At 41.1% G+C, this 21,117-nt stretch overlaps 1 protein-coding gene across 1 annotated transcript in view; it reads right to left on the bottom strand.

Annotated features, from left to right (window-relative positions):
- Positions 1-11,869: 11,869 nt before the first annotated feature.
- The window catches only part of b4galnt4a (beta-1,4-N-acetyl-galactosaminyl transferase 4a), a 437,447-nt gene continuing 428,199 nt past the window's right edge, over positions 11,870-21,117 (bottom strand). Inside the window, exons 15-21 of the mRNA XM_031801738.1 lie at positions 20,535-20,707; positions 19,755-20,128; positions 17,655-17,808; positions 17,382-17,454; positions 16,096-16,249; positions 15,838-15,964; positions 11,870-15,548 (exon numbers count right to left, since the gene is read on the bottom strand). Of these exons, the coding sequence (XP_031657598.1) occupies positions 15,428-15,548; positions 15,838-15,964; positions 16,096-16,249; positions 17,382-17,454; positions 17,655-17,808; positions 19,755-20,128; positions 20,535-20,707 (1,176 nt within the window). The 3' untranslated portion in view covers positions 11,870-15,427. The remainder of the gene's footprint in view (positions 15,549-15,837; positions 15,965-16,095; positions 16,250-17,381; positions 17,455-17,654; positions 17,809-19,754; positions 20,129-20,534; positions 20,708-21,117) is intronic.

The raw sequence follows: 21,117 nt of genomic DNA, 5'->3' as shown, positions 1-21,117 counted from the left end.
GTGAGATGGCTGGCCGATGCCCTCTCACATTGAAGAGATAGAGATTTTATAATAAATAGCTTTCTTTTATTAAGAACTTGCAGACATACCAACATTAACCTCCACACACAACAGAATCCTACATTTAAATATACTTAGAGCTGAGGCTGGATCCCACAGGTGTGATCAATCATCTAATTAACAGGAAACCTCCTCCTTCACAGCTATAGCACAAATAGATTTAGGACCAGGCTAGGTCTATTCTCTGGTAATGCTACATGTGTTATTCAAACCTAGGATTCAGAAAGTAAACCACAACATGCCAGCTACTGTCTCTGTAAAGCAGTTCTACTAACCTGTACCTCATCCCTCACTCATCATCCTGCATGAGCACATCCAGAGACAAACAGGTTGGATGGGGCACACAACTAACATAGTGAGTCTGTAGAAACGTCAGTACACACATGGTGACTGCACTCAGAACAGTAACATTTGTCCGGAGTCAGCTGTGTATAAATTGAACAGGAAGTATGCAGCAAAGACAAGTATCCAGGACCTGCAGCGTTACACATTTATGTTAGTGATAACTGAATCACACCCTGAGGTCAGCTGCAGCACATAATACAATGCAGGTAATGCCTGCATCATGCAATTTTTAACAATACTGGGAGTAACTGGGAGTAGGCACTGTGATCATATACAGTACATTCACTCATACAAACACCAACACACACGCAGGTACGCATGCACATACACACACGCAGGTACTGTAATCATATACAGTGGGGAGGGGAGAACAAGTATTTGATACCCTGCCGATTTTGCAGGTTTTCCTACTTACAAAGCATGTAGAGGTCTGTCATTTTTATCATAGGTACACTTCAACTGTGAGAGACGGAATTTTGTGAGAGAATGATTTTTAAGTAATTAATTAGCATTTTATTGCATTACATAAGTATTTGATCACCTACCAACCAGTAAGAATTCCGGCTCTCACAGACCTGTTAGTTTTTCTTTAAGAAGCCCTCCTGGTCTCCACTCATTACCTGCATTAACTGCAGCTGTTTGAACTCGTTACCTGTATGAAAGGCACCTGGTCATACACTCAATCAAACAGACTCCAACCTCTCCACAATGGCCAAGACCAGAGAGGGTGTAAGGACATCAGGGATAACATTGTAGACCTGCACAAGGCTGGGATGGGCTACAGGACAATAGGCAAGCAGCTTGGTGAGAAGGCAACAACTGTTGGCGCAATTATTAGAAAATGGAAGAATTTCAAGATGACGGTCAATCACCCTCGGTCTGGGCCTCCATGCAAAATCTCACCTCGTGGGGCATCAATGATCATGAGGAAGGTGAGGGATCAGCCCAGAACTACACGGCAGGACCTGCTCAATGACCTGAAGAGAGCTGGGACCACAGTCTCAAAGAAAACGATTAGTAACACACTATGCCGTCATGGATTAAAATCCTGCAGCGCACGCAAGGTCCCCCTGCTCAAGCCAGCGCATGTCCAGGCCCATATGAAGTTTGCCAATGACCATCTGGCCATCTGGATGATCCAGAGGGGGAATGGGAGAAGGTCCTGTGGTCTGATGAGACAAAAATAGAGATTTTTTTGTCTAAACTCCACATGCCGTGTTTGGAGGAAGAAGAAGGATGAGTACAACCCCAAGAACACCATCCCAACCGTGAAGCATGGAGGTGGAAACTTCATTCTTTGGGGATGCTTTTCTGCAAAGGGGAAAGGACGACTGCACCGTATTGAGGGGAGGATGGATGGGACCATGTATCACGAGATCTTGGCCAACAACCTCCTTCCCTCAGTAAGAGCATTGATGATGGGTCGTGGCTGGGTCATCCAGCATGACAATGACCTGAAACACACAGCCAGGGCAACTAAGGAGTGGCTCCGTAAGAATCATCTCAAGGTCCTGGAGTGGCCTAGCCAGTCTCCAGACCTAAACCCAATAGAACATCTTTGGAGGGAGCTGAAAGTCCGTATTGCCCAGCGACAGCCCCGAAACCTGAAGGATCTGGAGATGGTCTGTATGGATGAGTGGGCCAAAATCCCTGCTGCAGTGTGTGCAAACCTGGTCAAGAACTACAGGAAACGTATGATCTCTGTAATTGCAAACAAAGGTTTCTGTACCAAATATTAAGTTCTGCTTTTCTGATGTATCAAATACTTATGTCATGCAATAAAATGCAAATTACTTACTTAAAAATCATACAATGTGATTTTCTGGATTTTTGTTTTAGATTCCATCTCTCACAGTTGAAGTGTACGTATGATAAAAATTACAGATCTATACATGCTTTGTAAGTAGGAAAACCTGCAAAATCGGCAGTGTATCAAATACTTGTTCTCCCCACTGTATATTCACACCTACAAACACCAACACGCACGCAATGCACATACAATATCATCAGTGGAGGAGGAGAGACAGTGTAGATTGACACTCACAGCGTTTGATTTGATTTTAGCTGCCTTTGATGGGCTGGACTCGCAGGAGGTATAGTATGTTGATCAAGCTATGTAGCCTATTAATTCCTTCTTGATGAGCAAATAAAACTAAATTGTTTTGTTGTTTCTCTGTTGTTTCTCTGTTATACTAGGCACCTAACAATTTTACGAATTTGGCTTTAGCTAGCCAGCTAGATAAGTTCCCAATATCGCAATCTTATAACCAGCTACCAAGCCATTTGAGGCTATCATTTGGCCGCCTTTCGTTCCAGTACTCTGCTGCCTGTGACTGGAACGAATTGCAAAAATCGCTGAAGTTGGAGACTTTTATCTCCCTCACCAACTTCAAACATCAGCTATCTGAGCAGCTAACCGATCGCTGCAGCTGTACATAGTCTATTGGTAAATAGCCCACCCTTTTCACCTACCTCATCCCCATACTGTTTTTATTTATTTACTTTTCTGCTCACCAATATCTCTACCCGTACATGACCATCTGATCATTTATCACTCCAGTGTTAATCTGCAAAATTGTAATTATTTGCCTACCTCCTCATGCCTTTTGCACACATTGTATATAGACCCCCCCTTTGTTTTCTACTGTGTTATTGACTTGTTAATTGTTTACTCCATGTGTAACTCTTTGTTGTATGCTCACACTGCTATGCTTTATCTTGGCCAGGTCGCAGTTGCAAATGAGAACTTGTTCTCAACTAGCCTACCTGGTTAAATAAAGGTGAAATAAAAAAATAAAAAAAATCTGAGTATCTTGTTTAACTATCTTAGTTGGCATGCCTGCTGGCAAGGTTGCTAAACTTTAGAAAAGCAAGCAACATGTACTGAATACCACTCACATTCCTTTGAAATGTTGTACCCAGATTTTAGCAGAGATGCAGAGACGCATATTTTGTTTCTTTAAAAAAAGAACCCCCTGTCAGGAGGATACAGACTGCTCAAGAGTTATGATTATATATGCAGAAAAATACTTGATTTAAATTAAATCTGGCACTTTATGATAATACCATTATATTTGTGTATTAATATTGATGCCATGAAATGTGCCTGTATTGATGATGTGTGTTATGATCCCATGTACTGTGTTGTAATTTGGATGTAATAACCTAGGCATGTTAGTGCAGTATATTCAGATGTATGATTTAGAATGGTCAGGATGACATCCTCATTAAAAATTAAAATTGAACAGGTAAAGAGGTATGCTTAGATGACCTATGCAGAAAAATATACATATTTATTTTTACATAGAATGAAGCATATTGATCATGGCTCTAGATTGCAGGAAAAAGCCATTTTAGGTGTTTGAAAAATGCTAATCACCACCTTTCATCCTCACGTACTTCGTGGCCCCTCACACACACACACACACACACACACACACACACACACACGGAGTGAGCATCATGTGGTGGTTAGTCAAGCCAAACCCTAGCCAGGCTGATGATGAGATCACAGACCACTAGGAGTTGAGAAGATCAGAGGGGGTTAGCACTTGCCTCATGCAGCCTATTGGTAAAGAAACGCACTTAGCATATTGAAGCATATTGATCATGGCTCTAGATTGCAGGAAAAAGCCATTTTAGGTGTTTGAAAAATGCTAACCACCCCCGTTCATCCTCACGTACTTTGTGGCCCCACACACACACACACACACTTTCATCCTCACGTACTTCGTGGCCCCTCACACACACACACACACACACCACACACACACACACACACACACACTTTCATCCTCACGTACTTCGTGGCCCCTCACACACACACACACTTTCATCCTCACGTACTTCGTGGTCCCTCACACACACAAGCACGCACGCGCTGACACACACACACACACACACACACACACACACACACACACACACACACACACACACACACACACACACACACACACACACACAGGGAGTGAGAGTCATGTGGTGGTTAGTCAAGCCAAACCCTAGCCAAGCTGATGATGAGATCACAGACCACTAGGAGTTGAGAAGATCAGAGGAGGTTAGCACTTGCCTCATGCAGCCTATTGGTAAAGAAACGCACTTACCTCACAGGGCTGTGCACTGTGTTTTCAGTTCAGGGCAAGTACAGTTGAGCATCAGGGTTGTGTTCACTAGAGCAAACAATGGAAAATGTTTAGCAACGGAAAACGAAAATGAGCATTTCTTATTGGACAAGTCGCGGTAGTCTCTCCCTGTTTCAATCTGTTTGGTGCCTAATGAACTCGAACCAGTTGAGCATCAGGCCAAGTCACTCTTTGCAGAATGACACATGGGGAATCAGATTCAAAACACAATCTGTGAATGATTCGATTATTTTACATTTTTTTCCAACTGCTTACACAAGTTTTCAAAACTGTCTCCTTTTTTTCAAAACTCTACACACAATTCCCAAAACTGCACACACAAAATGCAACATGCTTCACATCTCCTTCAAAATGTAACAATGCATTCAAAATGCCATAAACACATGTCATAATGAAGCATTTGCATCAAATGGCAAACACTGCTTTCATAATACTACATTTTTGGATATACCATGTAAACACTGTTGTTCTAAATCTAAAGCTCTTTGGTCTTTCATAGGCTTATATCTACATTTCAATACAATGTTCTACAGTAAAAGTAATCTGCTGAGAGGGGTAACAAGTACACTAAACACCAATGCAATGTAGAAACAGAAAATATTTATTAGGCCAAACATTACTGTTGTATACAGTAGCATACAACAAAACCATAAACATACAGTGCCTTGAGAAAGTATTCGGACCCCTTGAACTTTGCGACCTTTTGCCACATTTCAGGCTTCAAACATAAAGATATAAAACTGTATTTTTTGTGAAGAATCAACAACAAGTGGGACACAATCATGAAGTGGAACGACATTTATTGGATATTTCAAACTTTTTTAACAAATCAAAAACTGAAAAATTGGGTGTGCAAAATTATTCAGCCCCTTTACTTTCAGTGCAGCAAACTCTCTCCAGAAGTTCAGTGAGGATCTCTGAATGATCCAATGTTGACCTAAATGACTAATGATGATAAATACAATCCACCTGTGTGTAATCAAGTCTCCGTATAAATGCACCTGCGCTGTGATAGTCTCAGAGGTCCGTTAAAATCGCAGAGAGCATCATGAAGAACAAGGAACACACCAGGCCAGGTCCGAGATACTGTTGTGAAGAAGTTTAAAGCCGGATTTGGATTTCCCAAGCTTTAAACATCCCAAGGAGCACTGCGCAAGCGATAATATTGAAATGGAAGGAGTATCAGACCACTGCAAATCTACCAAGACCTGGCCGTCCCTCTAAACTTTCAGCTCATACAAGGAGAAGACTGATCAGAGATGCAGCCAAGAGGCCCATGATCACTCTGGATGAACTGCAGAGATCTACAGCTGAGGTGGGAGACTCTGTCCATAGGACAACAATCAGTCGTATATTGCACAAATCTGGCCTTTATGGAAGAGTGGCAAGAAGAAAGCCATTTCTTAAAGATATCCATAAAAAGTGTCGTTTAAAGTTTGCCACAAGCCACCTGGGAGACACACCAAACATGTTGAAGAAGGTGCTCTGGTCAGATGAAACCAAAATTGAACTTTTTGGCAACAATGCAAAACGTTATGTTTGGCGTAAAAGCAACACAGCTCATCACCCTGAACACACCATCCCCACTGTCAAACATGGTGGTGGCAGCATCATGGTTTGGGCCTGCTTTTCTTCAGCAGGGACAGGGAAGATGGTTAAAATTGATGGGAAGATGGATGGAGCCAAATACAGGACCATTCTGAAAGAAAACCTGATGGAGTCTGCAAAAGACCTGAGACTGGGACGGAGATTTGTCTTCCAACAAGACAATGATCCAAAACATAAAGCAAAATCTACAATGGAATGGTTCAAAAATAAACATATCCAGGTGTTAGAATGGCCAAGTCAAAGTCCAGACCTGAATCCAATCGAGAATCTGTTGGAAAGAACTGAAAACTGCTGTTCACAAATGTTCTCCATCCAACCTCACTGAGCTCGAGCTGTTTTGCAAGGAGGAATGGGAAAAATTTTCAGTCTCTCGATGTGCAAAACTGATAGAGACATACCCCAAGCGACTTACAGCTGTAATCGCAGCAAAAGGTGGCGCTACAAAGTATTAACTTAAGGGGGCTGAATAATTTTGCACGCCCAATCTTTCAGTTTTTGATTTGTTCAAAAAGTTTGAAATATCCAATAAATGTCGTTCCACTTCATGATTGTGTCCCACTTGTTGTTGATTCTTCACAAAAAAATACAGTTTTATATATTTATGTTTGAAGCCTGAAATGTGGCAAAAGGTCGCAAAGTTCAAGGGGGCCGAATACTTTCGCAAGGCACTGTATGTAAACCAAAAGTATATTCTTTAGAATACAGTAAAGAACACAATTGTGTGTGTGGCGTCCCAAGGGGACAGTACAGGAATTACTAGGGGGGGGGGCAGTCACCAGTGCTAAGCTACGCTTCATCTCTTCTCCGGCCTGAGTCTGGCCACGATACTTCGTCCACATCACAAGACAGGTTTTCTCTTGCCAAACATCGAGGGAAGAATCTCCTAGCATGGCATATCCAACCTTGGACAGAGGCAACCTCTATGTCCCCACATAGACCATATTTATAATTGCAGTCTCTTGTACATCTGTAAACAAGCATCCTACATGATGTCTTTGCCTTTCCACTCTGTACAGAATTCAAGCACAGTATGTGTTCAGCATAGGAACTGTAAACAATGTACAAAAACATGTAGTACAGCATGATAACCAACCTCATTCATTCAGTGCAGTGCAGTAAATGGATGGCTTAGAGTTACAAATGTTTATGCAATACTATGAAGTCATACGTATTTTACAGTACATTACTGTAATGCTAAAATAGTCATTAGATAGTTGCATACCTGTTCTCATTTCTGAGAATGGGCCACATGATCAACAAATGTTGCCCTCTTCTCATTAGAGATGCCTCTCCTTCCTTCTCTTCTTTGCCCTCGTCCTCCTACTCCTCTTGCTCTCTGTCCATTGTTGGCATCCATTGTTCAAAACAGGTAATCTGACCGTTGACCTATTTATAGGCCTATACTACAGTAAATCAGTGATTGGTTAGTGATCAGTTAAGCTATTAGTGTTTGCACATGTGAGGAGTGTGTGTGTGACCTGGTGAATAAGTGTAGCATTTTGATTGGTTGTGTTTGGAAAAGGAAAGCAAGTCACTTCCTGTTAGATTTTTGTGTTTTAGGTTGAGAATTGTTTGTAGTATTTTGAAAAAAGTGTTTCATGCAATTGACAACTGAGTCAAAGGCTGAGAAATAGCTTATGGTTTTTCACATTTGGTGTGTAGTTTTGCACTTTGAGTGAGAGGTTTCCAAAATCATGAAAATATTTTGTGTGTATGCAGTTGGAAAAAACTGTAATAGCATTTCAGCTCTGATGAGGAAGTTGTCAGTAAAACTGACATTTTGAGTATATTTCTTTCTCTCTGCATTGGTCTTTCTAGATCAAGGGTGAAATACACTATGCTGGTCCCAGATCTGTTTGTGCTGTCTTTGGCATGAAAAGTTGGCAAGTATAAACAGATCTGGGACCAGGCTAGAAATACACTGACATGATACATTTAGACTTAAATGTAATGTTCCCCAATGTCATTGGATCTCCCAAATAGTAAACAGGACCATTTACCTCTTAGATGTTAACCTGTTTGGGCTAGGGGGCAGCATTTTCACATTGGATGAAAAGCGTACCCAGAGTAAACTGCCTGCTACTCAGTCCCAGTTGCTAATATATGCATATTATTAGTAGATATGGATAGAAAACACTCTGACGTTTCTAAAACGGTTTGAATGATGTCTGTGAGTTTAACAGAACTCATATGGCAGGTGAAAACCTGAGAAACATCCAACCAGGAAGTGGGAAATCTGAGGTTTTTAGTTTTTCAACTCTTGGCCTATCGAATACACAGTGTCTGTGGGGTCATTTTGCACTTCCTAAGGCTTCCACTAGATGTCAACAGTCTTTAGAACCTTGTTTGATGCTTCTACTGTGAGTGGGGCCAAATGAGAGGGGAATGAGTCAAAGGTCTGGCATAGAGCCACGAGCTCGTGACGCGCGTTCATGTGAAAGTTACCATTGCTTTTCTACAGACAAAGGAATTCTCCAGTTGGAACATTATTGAAGATTTATGATAAAAAAACATCCTAAAGATTGATTCTATACATCGTTTGACATGTTTCTACGAACTGTAATATGACTTTTCATCTGAACTTTTGCCTGGACGTGCCCGCGCGTTGTGAGTTTAGATTGTGTACTGAACATGCGAACCAAAAGGAGTTATTTGGACATAAATGATGGACTTTATGGAACAAATCAAACATTTATTGTGGAACTGGGATTCTTGGGAGTGCATTCTGATGAAGATCATCAAAGGTAAGTAAATATTTATAATGCTATTTCTGACATCTGTTGACTCCAACATGGCGGATATCTTTTTGGGATGGTTTGGTCTCTGAGTACATTAAGGAGAAGTATATCTTTAATTCTGTGAATAACACATGTATATTTTATCAATGTTTATTATGAGTATTTCTGTAAATTGATGTGGCTCTGTGCAAATTCACGAGATGTTTAGGAGGTAAAGCCAAATGTAAACTGAGGTTTTTTAGATATGAATATGAACTTGATCGAACAAAACATACATGTATTGTGTAACATGTTGTCCCGGGAGTGTCATCTGATGAAGAATATCAAAGGTTAGTGATTAATTTTATCTCTATTTCTGCTTTTTGTGACTTCTCCCTGGTTGGAAAATGGCTGTATGGCTTTCTTGTGAAAAGGTGCTGACCTAACATAATGATATGTTCTGCTTTCGCCGAAAAGCTTTTTTGAAATCGGACACTGCGGTTGGATTAACGAGAATTTTTTAAATGGTGTCTATTACTTGTATGTTTGAGAAATTTGAATTATGAGATTTCTGTTGATTGAATTTGGCACCCTGCAATTTCATTGGCTGTTGGCGAGGGGTTCCGCTAGTGGAACAGGGTCCAGGTTAAGTCCCATATATGAGGCACTTTGAGGGGTTCTTGACCCGTTCCGGCTGACATTTTGGTGTACAAAGCACTCTCTGAACATTGTAGGGTCCAGTGCTTTATAGTACCATAAAGCCCCACCTGTTTTCTGTTACCACTCTGTCAGCCGAAGTGGCTTGAAGTGTCAGGTTTCACACACCACGTTTACATAGGGAGTGAAGTGTCACATTTTCTGGCCAATCCAGACAAATAATTGGTTTGCTCTCTCTCTGAGTCCAGTCTGGGGGATCGCATATGAAAGCGGACAGTCTAGAGATTCCAGCAGTTGTGGTTTCATCTCGCTTTGACATTACCACCCTGATTAAGAGCTCATAACATGAAAACATACTAAATCATTTCATAGAATTGAAACACAACCACTTTCTCTTGACCACAGAAGGATGAAATCACTGTGTGCGTAAAGCTGAAGTCTGCAGCAATTTGAATGCTGTGTCTGCATCACTCAGAGTTCGCTTGGCAGAAAATGCTCTGTCGTCAGTTCTATGAAATTGGACCAAATATGTACTGTCACTAAATATGATCATATTTGTTTTACAGTAAGAAGATGAAATCTTATAGTATGTGGTTTGTAATTTGATTGTTACTAAGCATTTCAGTCATTTCAAGTCCTATTACCTCACTTTTGTTGAATAGTAAAAACATCATATTTCCACAGTATTTCTACTATGTACTTGAGCTTGTGTCTTCAAAAGTGAGTACACTTGAGTAACTATTTATAGAACTATGCAGCACTACTAGTTATTGTTTATGGACATCTCGTGAAAAATTATAACTTTTGGGTATGTCTATTTAGGTGGAAATCTACATTTTGCATGATCTTTTAAGAGGTTTAAGAATAAGAATATAATCATAATCTTAAAAGTAGTAATAATACTGTAATCATGTTTATGAACAGTTTAAAAGCTGAATGATAAATTGGTTGTAACTTGTAAAAAGTGGGCGAATGAGGCAGAGGTGAGTGGTAATGTGTTCAAAACATAACTATAGAGATATTAGTGTATACATATAACATATTGGTTTGAATAAATGGGTGTGTATCTGGAGTGTACAAACATAAAATAAGGATAAATGTTGATATTTATACATTGTGTTATTACCATGTTTGTGATATGTCGTTAATCCACCTGCTTTAGTTCAATACACAGTAAATTGCTCTGGATAAGAGCATCTGCTAATTGACTGAAATGTGTGTTTGTTTCAGGCATAGGATCTGGTGTGAGAGAGGAGGTGAGAGTTACTTCAACAGAGCAGATGTTGCATAATGTGTTATTGGCATGTTTAATCTGTTAGATTTGTATGAAGCTTAGGAGAGGATGGCCTCGTCCTGTACCAGTCACTGTGAGGGGTAATTACATTGAGCTTTTAATGGCCAGGCTGATGAAACACATACAGTCACAACCATCTCCTGTGTGTTTGTGTGTGTGCACGTGTTTAACTATACTTGTGGGAACCAGAAGTCCCCACAATACTAGTAAACTAAGACATTTTGACCAACTGGGGACATTTTGCTAGTTCCCTCAAGGAAAAAGGCTATTTCTACGGGGTTTAGGGTTAAGGGTATAATTTGTGTTAGGGTTAGAATGAGAGTTAGGGGTTAAAGGTCAGGTTTAGGAGTTAGGGTTAAGGTTAGATTTTGGGATAAGGTTAGGGTAAGGGTTAGGGTTAGGGAGGGTTAAGGTTAGGGGTTAAATTAAATAGGATTTTGAATGGGAAACAATTGTGTGTCCCCACAAGGTTAGTTAAACATGACTCTGTGTGTGTGTGTGTGTGTGTGTGTGTGTGTGTGTGTGTGTGTGTGTGTGTGTGTGTGTGTATACAGTCACACAGATATCCTGTGTGTGTGTGTGCCATTATTTGATCAATGCAAATGCTCTCACAACCCTCTTTAGAGGGACATGGGTAAAACCTTTTTGGGGGGACCAAATTGTAATCTACTGCAATGTCTTTCCAACTACATTTGATATTATTTACCTTCCAAAAGAAGTGTGTAGATATAGCGCCCCTTAGTGTTCACATATGGAACAATATTGTCATCGTTTACAATCTGAGAATCTGTTAAATGGTCATTTCAATTGTTGATACGTACGTATTCATTATTTAAGTATATAACCAAAACAAGTGGTAATTGTTTAAGTATATAACCAAAACAAGTGGCAGGGCTGCCATTTTGCTGAAATATGAATCCCAGATAATCGCTTTAAGACCCACAGCTGTTCTTGTAGGCAGGTTTTGACCAGACTGCAATAGGAACACCCATCTGTGTCTGAGCATCCCTAAGAGGTTGAGAGAAACATCCCAACAATGTGGAGACTTTAGCATAACATTTTATTTGCAAAAACAAACCAAAACGGATTAAAAGAAAAATACAATACATTCTTAAAACTTTTTTCTCTACAAAACAATTTCACAGAAATTACCTTGGAATGTATATTCCTGTTTTTAACTTATATATGTATATATTTTCATGTTTCATTTTTAAATAGTCCTGTGTCAATGCTAAATGATGTACAGTAGACCTTTCTTTAGAGGGGGAGAAGAGGAAGGGGCAAATAAGAGGGATTTTAACTATCATAGTCAATAACCAATCATTAGCAAGCTAACGCCTATATATGGCCTTCTTGAAGCCTTCCAGTCCATCCCGTCACAATAAGTACTGGGTAAGTAAACAAATTGGCCTCCAGTCATTCTGATGGGAGCAGGTGGCTTCCTGTTACACAGCAGAAGCTGCCAGTGTCTCTCCATCACACCTCACATACCCTTTAGGCCAAAGACCCCCCCCCCCAACCACAGACCACCCTGGTCCTCACAGTTTCTATAGCTTTATACCCCCCCCCCTTTTCCCTCTCTCTCACAATCCCTTGTTCTTTCTCCCCCTCTCTCTCTCTCATTCTCTCTGTATCTTGGAACTTGTTTGTTCAGTGTATCAAGCTTTTTGAGAAGGATGTAGCATTTATAGAATGTTCCAGATAGAAAAGTAATGTACAGAACTGACACGATTCCATCATTCTACCTGACAGGACATCCTTTTTGCTCTACAACATGTATTTCTATCTGACACTTCTGTAACGTCACCCCTCTTGAAAAAGCCCCCTGGTAATTCTCTTGATTCCCCTGCTTTTCCCCTCTTCACTACCTAAACTATAGACTCCCACCAAACCCAGGATAAAAGGCACACATTGAAAATGGCCTTGCACTACCAAATCTCACTCAAATAAAATCTGTTTGACTTTATGTAGATCCACATCTTCAGGGAAGAGCTCCAGTGCTCTGAGTAACTCCTTCTGTCTCTGTGTGCGTTTCTCTGTTAGTATTCTTATGTAGCTAAAGAAATATGAAGCTTCATCCCGAAACCCAGTCATACTTTGATTAACCAAGTTCAGCTCAGCATATGTTTAAAACATCACAGGCCTTAAAGCATAAATGTAAAAAAATAAATATATAATGTTTCCAAGTCTACCACTTATCACTCACAGTTCACTGCTCCCTTCCCAGTGCACTTCTTGGTTCGTTCCAGTTATATCTGAGGGTTTTTCAGAGAACTCTGGGGAATGGAGCGTACCATCAGCAGGATCAACGAGGGATCAGGGGATAAACCATGTGCCGATTCAGTGTCTGAGAGAAATAATAGTACACCCAAACCCAATATTAGTGCCTTTATTCAACCCACTCATCACTGTGACCTGAGATAGGTAGGCATCTGTTTTCTGAAATACCTCTGTAGGGGATAGTAGATCAACCTGGAATATTTTAATAAAATGTATCAAGTAATAAGTCAAGTAATTCATTAGTGTTGGCTAGCCTGACCATGAACACAGCACAATATCATCTGTAAATAGTAAGGGGAGAGTGGGGTAAGTTGAGCCTTTCTTTACATTCTGCATCACTCCGTGAAGGAAAATATGGCATTCTTTCTAACAAAGATATCTACATACATTTCAGGATGTTGTGTAATCCTGGAAATAAGCAGAATTCATGCAAACATTACAGTTATGAAAACATAGCTTGTCCAAAAAAAGTGGTCTCTTGGCACAGGTATCGGGCAAGTTGAGCCACAGGACAGGGTAAGTTAGGCCACCTACACATTTTTGCAATTATTTAAATATTACTAATACATTTTTAAAACTATGTCTATCTTTATTTCCCAAACAATTCAACACAATCACTTTTCTGCCTTTAAATAATTTTAAGCATCTTTTAATACAAGCTTAAGTTAACACATAACAGACACGTTGTACTTAAAAAAAAACACATTTAACATAGGCCAGGCCCTGTTGTTTCCTCATATCCCAGTGATAATGCCTTGAATTATGGCTGGGAAGAAAACACTTCAATTTGCCAATGGCTGAACTTACCCCAAAGTAAACATTTTGACTATATTAGCCCACACAGCTACAATGATGCACTTTCATGCTAGGTTTAGGACCTCATATTGAAGCGTATATAGACCCCAAATGATTTAACAATCTTAAAATTATCCACATTGGTTTAAATACAAGCATCATGAAACCTCTAACACAATGATTTCATTTGACTTGGTGATATTTTTTTTTGTTGGCCTAATTGCTTACCACTTTTCGATGTGGTTTCTTCCTTCATAGACTCCATGAAGTGATGACCCCTTCCTAAATGTTAGGTCAAATTATTAATTACGTGTATGGTTTCCTAGAAATAAGGGTGGCTCAACTTACCCCTTTGACTCAACTTACTCCACTCTCCCCTAAAATTCTTCCAACGCACAATGTTAGGAAAGATACAAGGAATCCATGTCAATGCCAGAAAAGAGAGAGAAACAGAGAGAGATAGCGAAAGCGAAAGAGAGAGAGAGATTGTAGAGAAAGAGAGCAATAGATAAGAAAATAAAAACAAAAAAAGAGAGAGAAAGACAGACCAAAAGAAAGCAGGATAGACTGTGAAACAAAGTACGTTTTGCAAAGCACTTTGATAAATCTGATGCCTCACTGTGGATCCCCCACTCCATACGGTCCAGTGTCTGTGTCCTCCTCCCATAGAACTGTACACATAACAGAGCTTATATTTAATATGCAACAATTTATTGTTAACTTTCCCAAAATTCCCAGGTTGGAAGATGTTAAAAGATATCCGTAATCAGGAGTAAATAAGCAGGACATTTGGGAAAGCTGCACATACCGCATCATAGGCCTCTATAGTACATATGAAGCACCCCGGTTAGGTTTATATGAAGAAGCACATCAGGTAGACCCACTACACACTGTTACTTTCAACACCCAGACATGTCGTTGCAGTACTAATATCTGAAATTTGACACCCGAGTGACGGAACGCGTTTCCGGAACGACTACTGTTCGCACGTACCTGAACACAAACAAATAAACATACTGTCATCAACATAAAGTCCTTCTGACGTTCCTCAGACATCTCCTCACATGGATGTTTTTGTAGAAAATCTTAGGTTGTCTTTACAAATGTCTCGCTAGAAAATAAAATATGCTTCCTCTGAACAAAACAAACAAAATACAAATAAACAACATTTTTAGTCTGTCAGGTAACATTGCACCAAAAAAGAAAACGACATCGCCTCTACATTGAGTTCTGTTAGTGAGGCGAAAGGTCAAGTCTATCCGGGTAGACGTCAACACCAACATAAAAAACAGATTCCCTCGGTTTTCCCCCTCAATGTCCTCCATTGACGGAAAAAACATCCTCAGGGAAAAGATGTTCCTCAGAGAAGCAGGGATGGGCATCCCTGAAAAGTGCCTATCTAAAAAAGGCAAAGTCAGGCAGTAAGTAAGCTTATTCAGGGTCTCTCCTCACACACAGTGGAGCTGCAGGTATAGGCCATGTGTTTTGGGTCCTCCAGGCCCATGGGGGTGGGGGGGGAGCATTAGCTAACCCCCCCCCTTGGGGTTTTTCTTGTTCTGAGCATTCCACATGCCCCTTTTGGAGTGGTAGTAGTGAAAGAAGTTCCTCAGTCTCAGTCTCTCCACCTCGAGACCGTTCTGTAGTACCCTTGAAGGAGGGAAGAGAGGAACAATCAGGTTAGGAGCCAGCGGTTGCTATAAAAATCACTCCTTTTCTTGTCGCCTCCAATGAGTGTAAAATACTTAACAGGTGAAAACAATGTGGTGGAAGCTCAACATTAGGCTGATTTCCATCTGGTTAGCTCGTTCAAATCAGTGCAATGAAGAAGAAGAGAATACATAATTTTAAGACAATTGAGAAAGAGCCCAGAAAGGGGGGAAAGAGGGTTCGAAAGCAGAGGGTGTTGTGTTTGCAATGGTGAGGGTTGCCAGTTTACCTGTCCAGTAGTTCCCAGTCCTCTCCTCCCCAGCGGTCTTTAAACTCCTCTGTGTTCATCCCTCCGATCTTATCAAAGTCCGACTTATAAATCCCAAACAGCCCAAAGCCATTCACCTCCCAGTAGCCTGCAGAGGGATAGTCAAATCCAAACATGGTGTGTGTGTATATGTGTGGGCATGCTGCGTGCGAGATATGTGTGCATGTGTGTGCATGCCGTGTGCGTGATGTGTGTGTGTGTCTATCATGTGTGTATTACCATCAGGCTCTAGCGGGGAGCTGCCACAGCCCAGTCTCATGACGATAGGGGCAAAGGCCAGACGTCCCTCTACACAGTGCTTCCTGATGCTCTCCAGGATGTTGTGGGGGAAGTGGATGTGAAGGTCACACAGGAACGCTATACTGTGGTTGTCCTGTAAAACACACATAAATACGGTGTAATCAAAACTAAAGTACACACAATCATGGTTACAGACTCCCAACATACTCAGTCCCACAAACTCAAACGCCACCCAAAAACAGTCAATCTAAATGCTCTACTCTACTGTGTGTGTGTGTGTGTGTGTGCGTCCAAGTTTGTGTGTGTGTGTGTATGTGTGTGCGTGCGCGAAGCATGCACTTGTGTGTCTGTATGTGTGTGAAAGGCTTTGATATAAAACACCCACAGTCATTCAACTGTGAGTGACATCCCAGTCTTCCCCATGTGACAGGCTTGACACTCAAATGACAGATAACTGTTTACCCAAATCATTGAGAGAGAGGGAGAGAGAGAGAGAGAGAGCAAGAACGAAAGAGAAAGTCTACGTGAAAGTCATGACACTCCAATGATACATAACTGTCTGCCCAAATCCCTGTCGCACAGAGAAAGAGAGCGAGAGAGAAACACAAAAAACAAGAAAGAGAGAGTTGGGAGAAAGAGAGAGAACGGCGAGAGAGAGATAGAGGGGAGGGTAGTAGTGGGAGAGGGAAAGAGAAATAGAGAAAGTCTATGTGACAGCTTTGACACTCCAATGACAGATAAATGTCTGCGCAAATCCCTGTCGCACAAACAGAAAGAGAATCCCATTGAATACATGTCTGTCTGCCTGTCTATCAATCTGTCAGGCTATGGGGTCACAGAGAACTGGACAGTTTGTGTGCGTGACTCTCGTGGGAGCATCTGAGACCTCTTGATCTCTGCAAGTCTTCAGAGTCAGAAGCTAACCATAATAATTTAAAGGGAGCTCCGAATACGGCCCCTCACGATATCAGAGCATATACCGTGACTATCTCACTGTATTAAAAAAGACCTCACTGAGATTGAGTAACAGTTACAAGAGTTAGGATATAAATTGTGATGTAGCTTTTCATATTACTCATCCTTTCAATGTGAAATTGTATGGTTAGTATGGTCATGGCGTGTCATTGTAAGAGTAAAAAGTTGTCTAGAAGCTTCAGCCTGCTCTCCACTGAGTGTGCATGTGTGTCACCTCAATCAGGGAATTTGCAAATGTATTGGTTGTATATTATTTTTCTTTCCCTTCCTGAAGGACTGCTATCTCTCACCTCGATAGTGTCCACTCCGATCTGTAGTCCCGCTGAGCGCTCAAAGTTCCCTTCTCTTCTCAAGTACTCATACCTGACAAAACACACAAACAATCACATCAGTCAACTCCAGAGTTTGGTCCAATTACATATCCAATATGTGTGTGTGTCAGTTAGAATTGCTCCATAGGACTGTTCATAAATTCCTGAATCAATTCAATTCCTGTAGTAATTCAAATGCACTCCTATGGGAGCTACGGATGAATTCTGAGACAAACACACACACACACGCACCTAGGCACAGTGCTCTCTCGGAGGGCCTGCTCCACGTCCATGTCGGTGCTCTCGAAGTCGACAATGATGATGCTGAAGTTGTCGTCCTTAGTCTGACGGTGCAGCTCCTCCATGTCTGTGATGAACTGCTGCACCCAGCGAGCCTGGTTCTTCACTAGAGACACACAGAAAGAGTGGTAAGTGCATTAACTTTCCATGCCAATAAAGATTATCGAATTGAATTGAGGAAGGGGGAAAAATTGTGTTTACAACACAACATTACCTAAATCAGATGGGAATTGAAGATTGCTCTAAGCTTTCCTTTCAGATCTACAAGAGTGTCTGCTGTATTTTCCAAACCTCTCCCCTGCCATTCCATGTAGTTTATCTATTCCGGAGCTAGCACACTTTCCAGAGCTACAAAAAAAGGGTGAAACGTGTGGGAGTCCTTGAGGAATGGTTTGAGAAACACTACTGTTGGAGAAGGGACTATTGACCCAATGAGAGGTCAACCCTCCAGTACTGGGGCCTCATTTATAACAATAATAAATTGCACACAACATTTCTGCGTGCTGGTTTTTCTGAAAAGTCTACGCACGTACAGAAATACTGAGATTCATAAACTTGCCGCACGCCATGTTTCCCGTTACAACTCAGACCTGTCAAAATGCCTCCATTCACCTTTCATGGTGACAATAACTGTTGGCATTACGCCACGGCATGCAAAAGACAAATTGTTGTACAATATTTAGTTTATCAATAGACTGGGTTTAAATATCCTGCCTGGGCATAGGCGCAGAGATTAAAAAGGCAATGATTATGCACTCGTATCACACAGCAATACTGTAGCCTGCCCATGCTGTCAAATATTTTACATACAGTGCATTGGGAAAGTATTCAGACCCCTTGACTTTTCCCACATTTTGTTACGTTACAGCCTTATTCTAAAATGGATTAAATACATGTTTTTTCTTCATCAATTTACACACAATAACCCATAATGACAAAGAAAAAATATTTTTAGAAAACAGAAACACATTATTTCCATAAGAATTCAGACCCTTTGCTATGAGACTCAAAATTGAGCTCAGGTGCATCCTGTTTCCTTTGATCATTCTTGAGATGTTGCAACAACTTTATTGGAGTCCACCTGTGGTAAATTCAATTGTTTGGACATAATTTGGAAAGGCCCACACCTGTCTATATAAAGTCCCACAGTTGACAGTTGACAGTGCATTTCTAAAAAACCTGCTTTTGCTTTTTCATTATAGGGTATTGTGTGTAGATTGATGAGGAACATTTAAAAAATATATACATTTTAGAATAAGGCTGTAACGTAACAAAATGTCCGCAAATTCTGAAACGTTGTAGGGCAGGCTACTCAGCTTTGGATGTGCAGTAGATTCTGCCTATTAAGGGCAGGCTACTCAAACAAATGCAGTAGTTACAGTTATTTATTGTGTGTTTTTGTTCTACTTTACTTTTAAATGTTTTTTTTTTTATAGTACTACTGATATTCATTACTGCATTGTTGGGAAAAATCAAGCACGAAAGGCATTTCACTGTAGGCTACTTGTGCACATGACAATAAAAACATGAACCTTGATACATAGACCTACTTAAATGTAAAAGTTTGCGCTGCCTATGATGTTGCAAAACTTTAAATACATCTGTTTACTAGGCTACTTGGTCCAATTAAATGAGAGATGCACATGGTAATTTGTTGTATTGGCCCTTTGGGAATATGAACCAGTCAGAAAAGGTGGAGAATATATTCTGCAACGGGTATGAAAACAAAAATAGGAAAAAGATTCCTTTGTCTAATTATAAGCTTCTTATGTCTAATTATTTTAGACTATCCCTAATGGCAAATGGTTGCATTCTTGTTAATATGTTTTCCTGATTTTCGTTTTTTTATGAGTAAGCTTTTCATCATATCCCCCATTTGAACAAAATACTTACTTTCCAGCTTGCAATATAATATTTCAACCATTAGAAAATGTGCTTACACATGGTCTAAAGTTTGCGGGGAGGTGAGCACATTCTTACGTCAAGTGAAAAATAAATAAATGCCAACTTTTGCGTGAAAACTGGTGCACACGCGAGGCGCCTGGTACCTACCTGGCACCACAAAATGCACCATCACATCCTTCCGCCACTGCAGCATGACCGGCTGGCACAGCAGGGGGTTGGCGTAGGCCGTGCCCCACGGGGTGGCCCCGGGCTGGGCAGGGGGGTGTGTGGAGGTTGGGGGTGCGGGGGTGCTGAGGATGAGACCAGGTGGGGACCCAGCAGGGGCCGAGGCGGGGATGAACTCCGTGTTCTCCAGGCTGTCTCCTCCCAACCGGCCACGGTGGAGGAGAAGGTAGATGTATTCCGAGAGGCGCACCACGTTCCGACCGCGCTCCATCAGCTCCAGTTCCACCAGGTAGCGGTTTCCCCGGGCTGAGTCTCGCCTCTTCTCCACATTGATGATACGCAAAAGGGTGTAAATACTGGGGGAGAAAGGGGAGGGTGTGTTTAGTAAAACAAACATGCAACTTCACTGCATTGCTTCCATCCCCAATACACACGCACGCACACGCACGCATGCACAAACACACACACACACGCACGCATGCACAAACACACACACACACACACACACACACACACACACACACACACACACACACACACACACACACACACACACACACACACACACACACACACACACACACACACAGAGAGTTCAAATACTTTAGCTGGGCTTGATTGAGCTTTTCTGGGGCAATTGACCCAATAAAAAAGTTACAAGACTGTAAACCTCGCCCATCTAGTACTCCAGGCAGGATAAGGCAAACACTAAAAGTATTCATATAGTATCTGAACCCAGGTCTGGCACAATCACACACTAACCCTCCGTTGCGCTCGTTGAGCTTCTCCATGTACTGTGCCAGCACATCCACCACCTCGCTCTCGGCCAGCTGCAGGTTCCCAGACACGTTGCAGCGCAGGTCATTCCAGTCGGAACGCAGCAGCTCAAAGTCCATGGGGTTGACTGAAAACGTTCTCTGCCAGTTGATGCTCTCCTATTTATTCATAATTATGTTTATTTGACAGTGTCTACACTTAAAACATACATGTTTTATGCATTGTACCAGATATAGGTAGACAGTCCCTGGGCAAATGAACAATAAAATCATTCAACATTAGAGCCTGAGCGATAGGCTTTGGGATTTTTTGTGTCTGACTCCAATTTTTGGGAATTTATTTTGTTGTTATTTTAGACAAGGGATGAAATATAGACGTGTTCTGCATAAATTTAATTTCAAATGAAAAACAGCTCAGATACTTTGAATGCTGATTTCTTACATTTGAAAAATAAACATGAATACAATGAACTGATTAGATTAGCATGACGTGTTGTTTATTGTAGGGAAGAGTGGGGTAATTGAGCCTTGTTTCGAGGAAACCATACACAAAATGAATCATGTGACCA

Source organism: Oncorhynchus kisutch, linkage group LG22, assembly GCF_002021735.2.
Source record: "Oncorhynchus kisutch isolate 150728-3 linkage group LG22, Okis_V2, whole genome shotgun sequence".
NCBI classification, from domain to species: Eukaryota; Metazoa; Chordata; class Actinopteri; order Salmoniformes; family Salmonidae; genus Oncorhynchus; species Oncorhynchus kisutch.
This window is presented reverse-complemented; position numbering and strand designations above follow the sequence as displayed.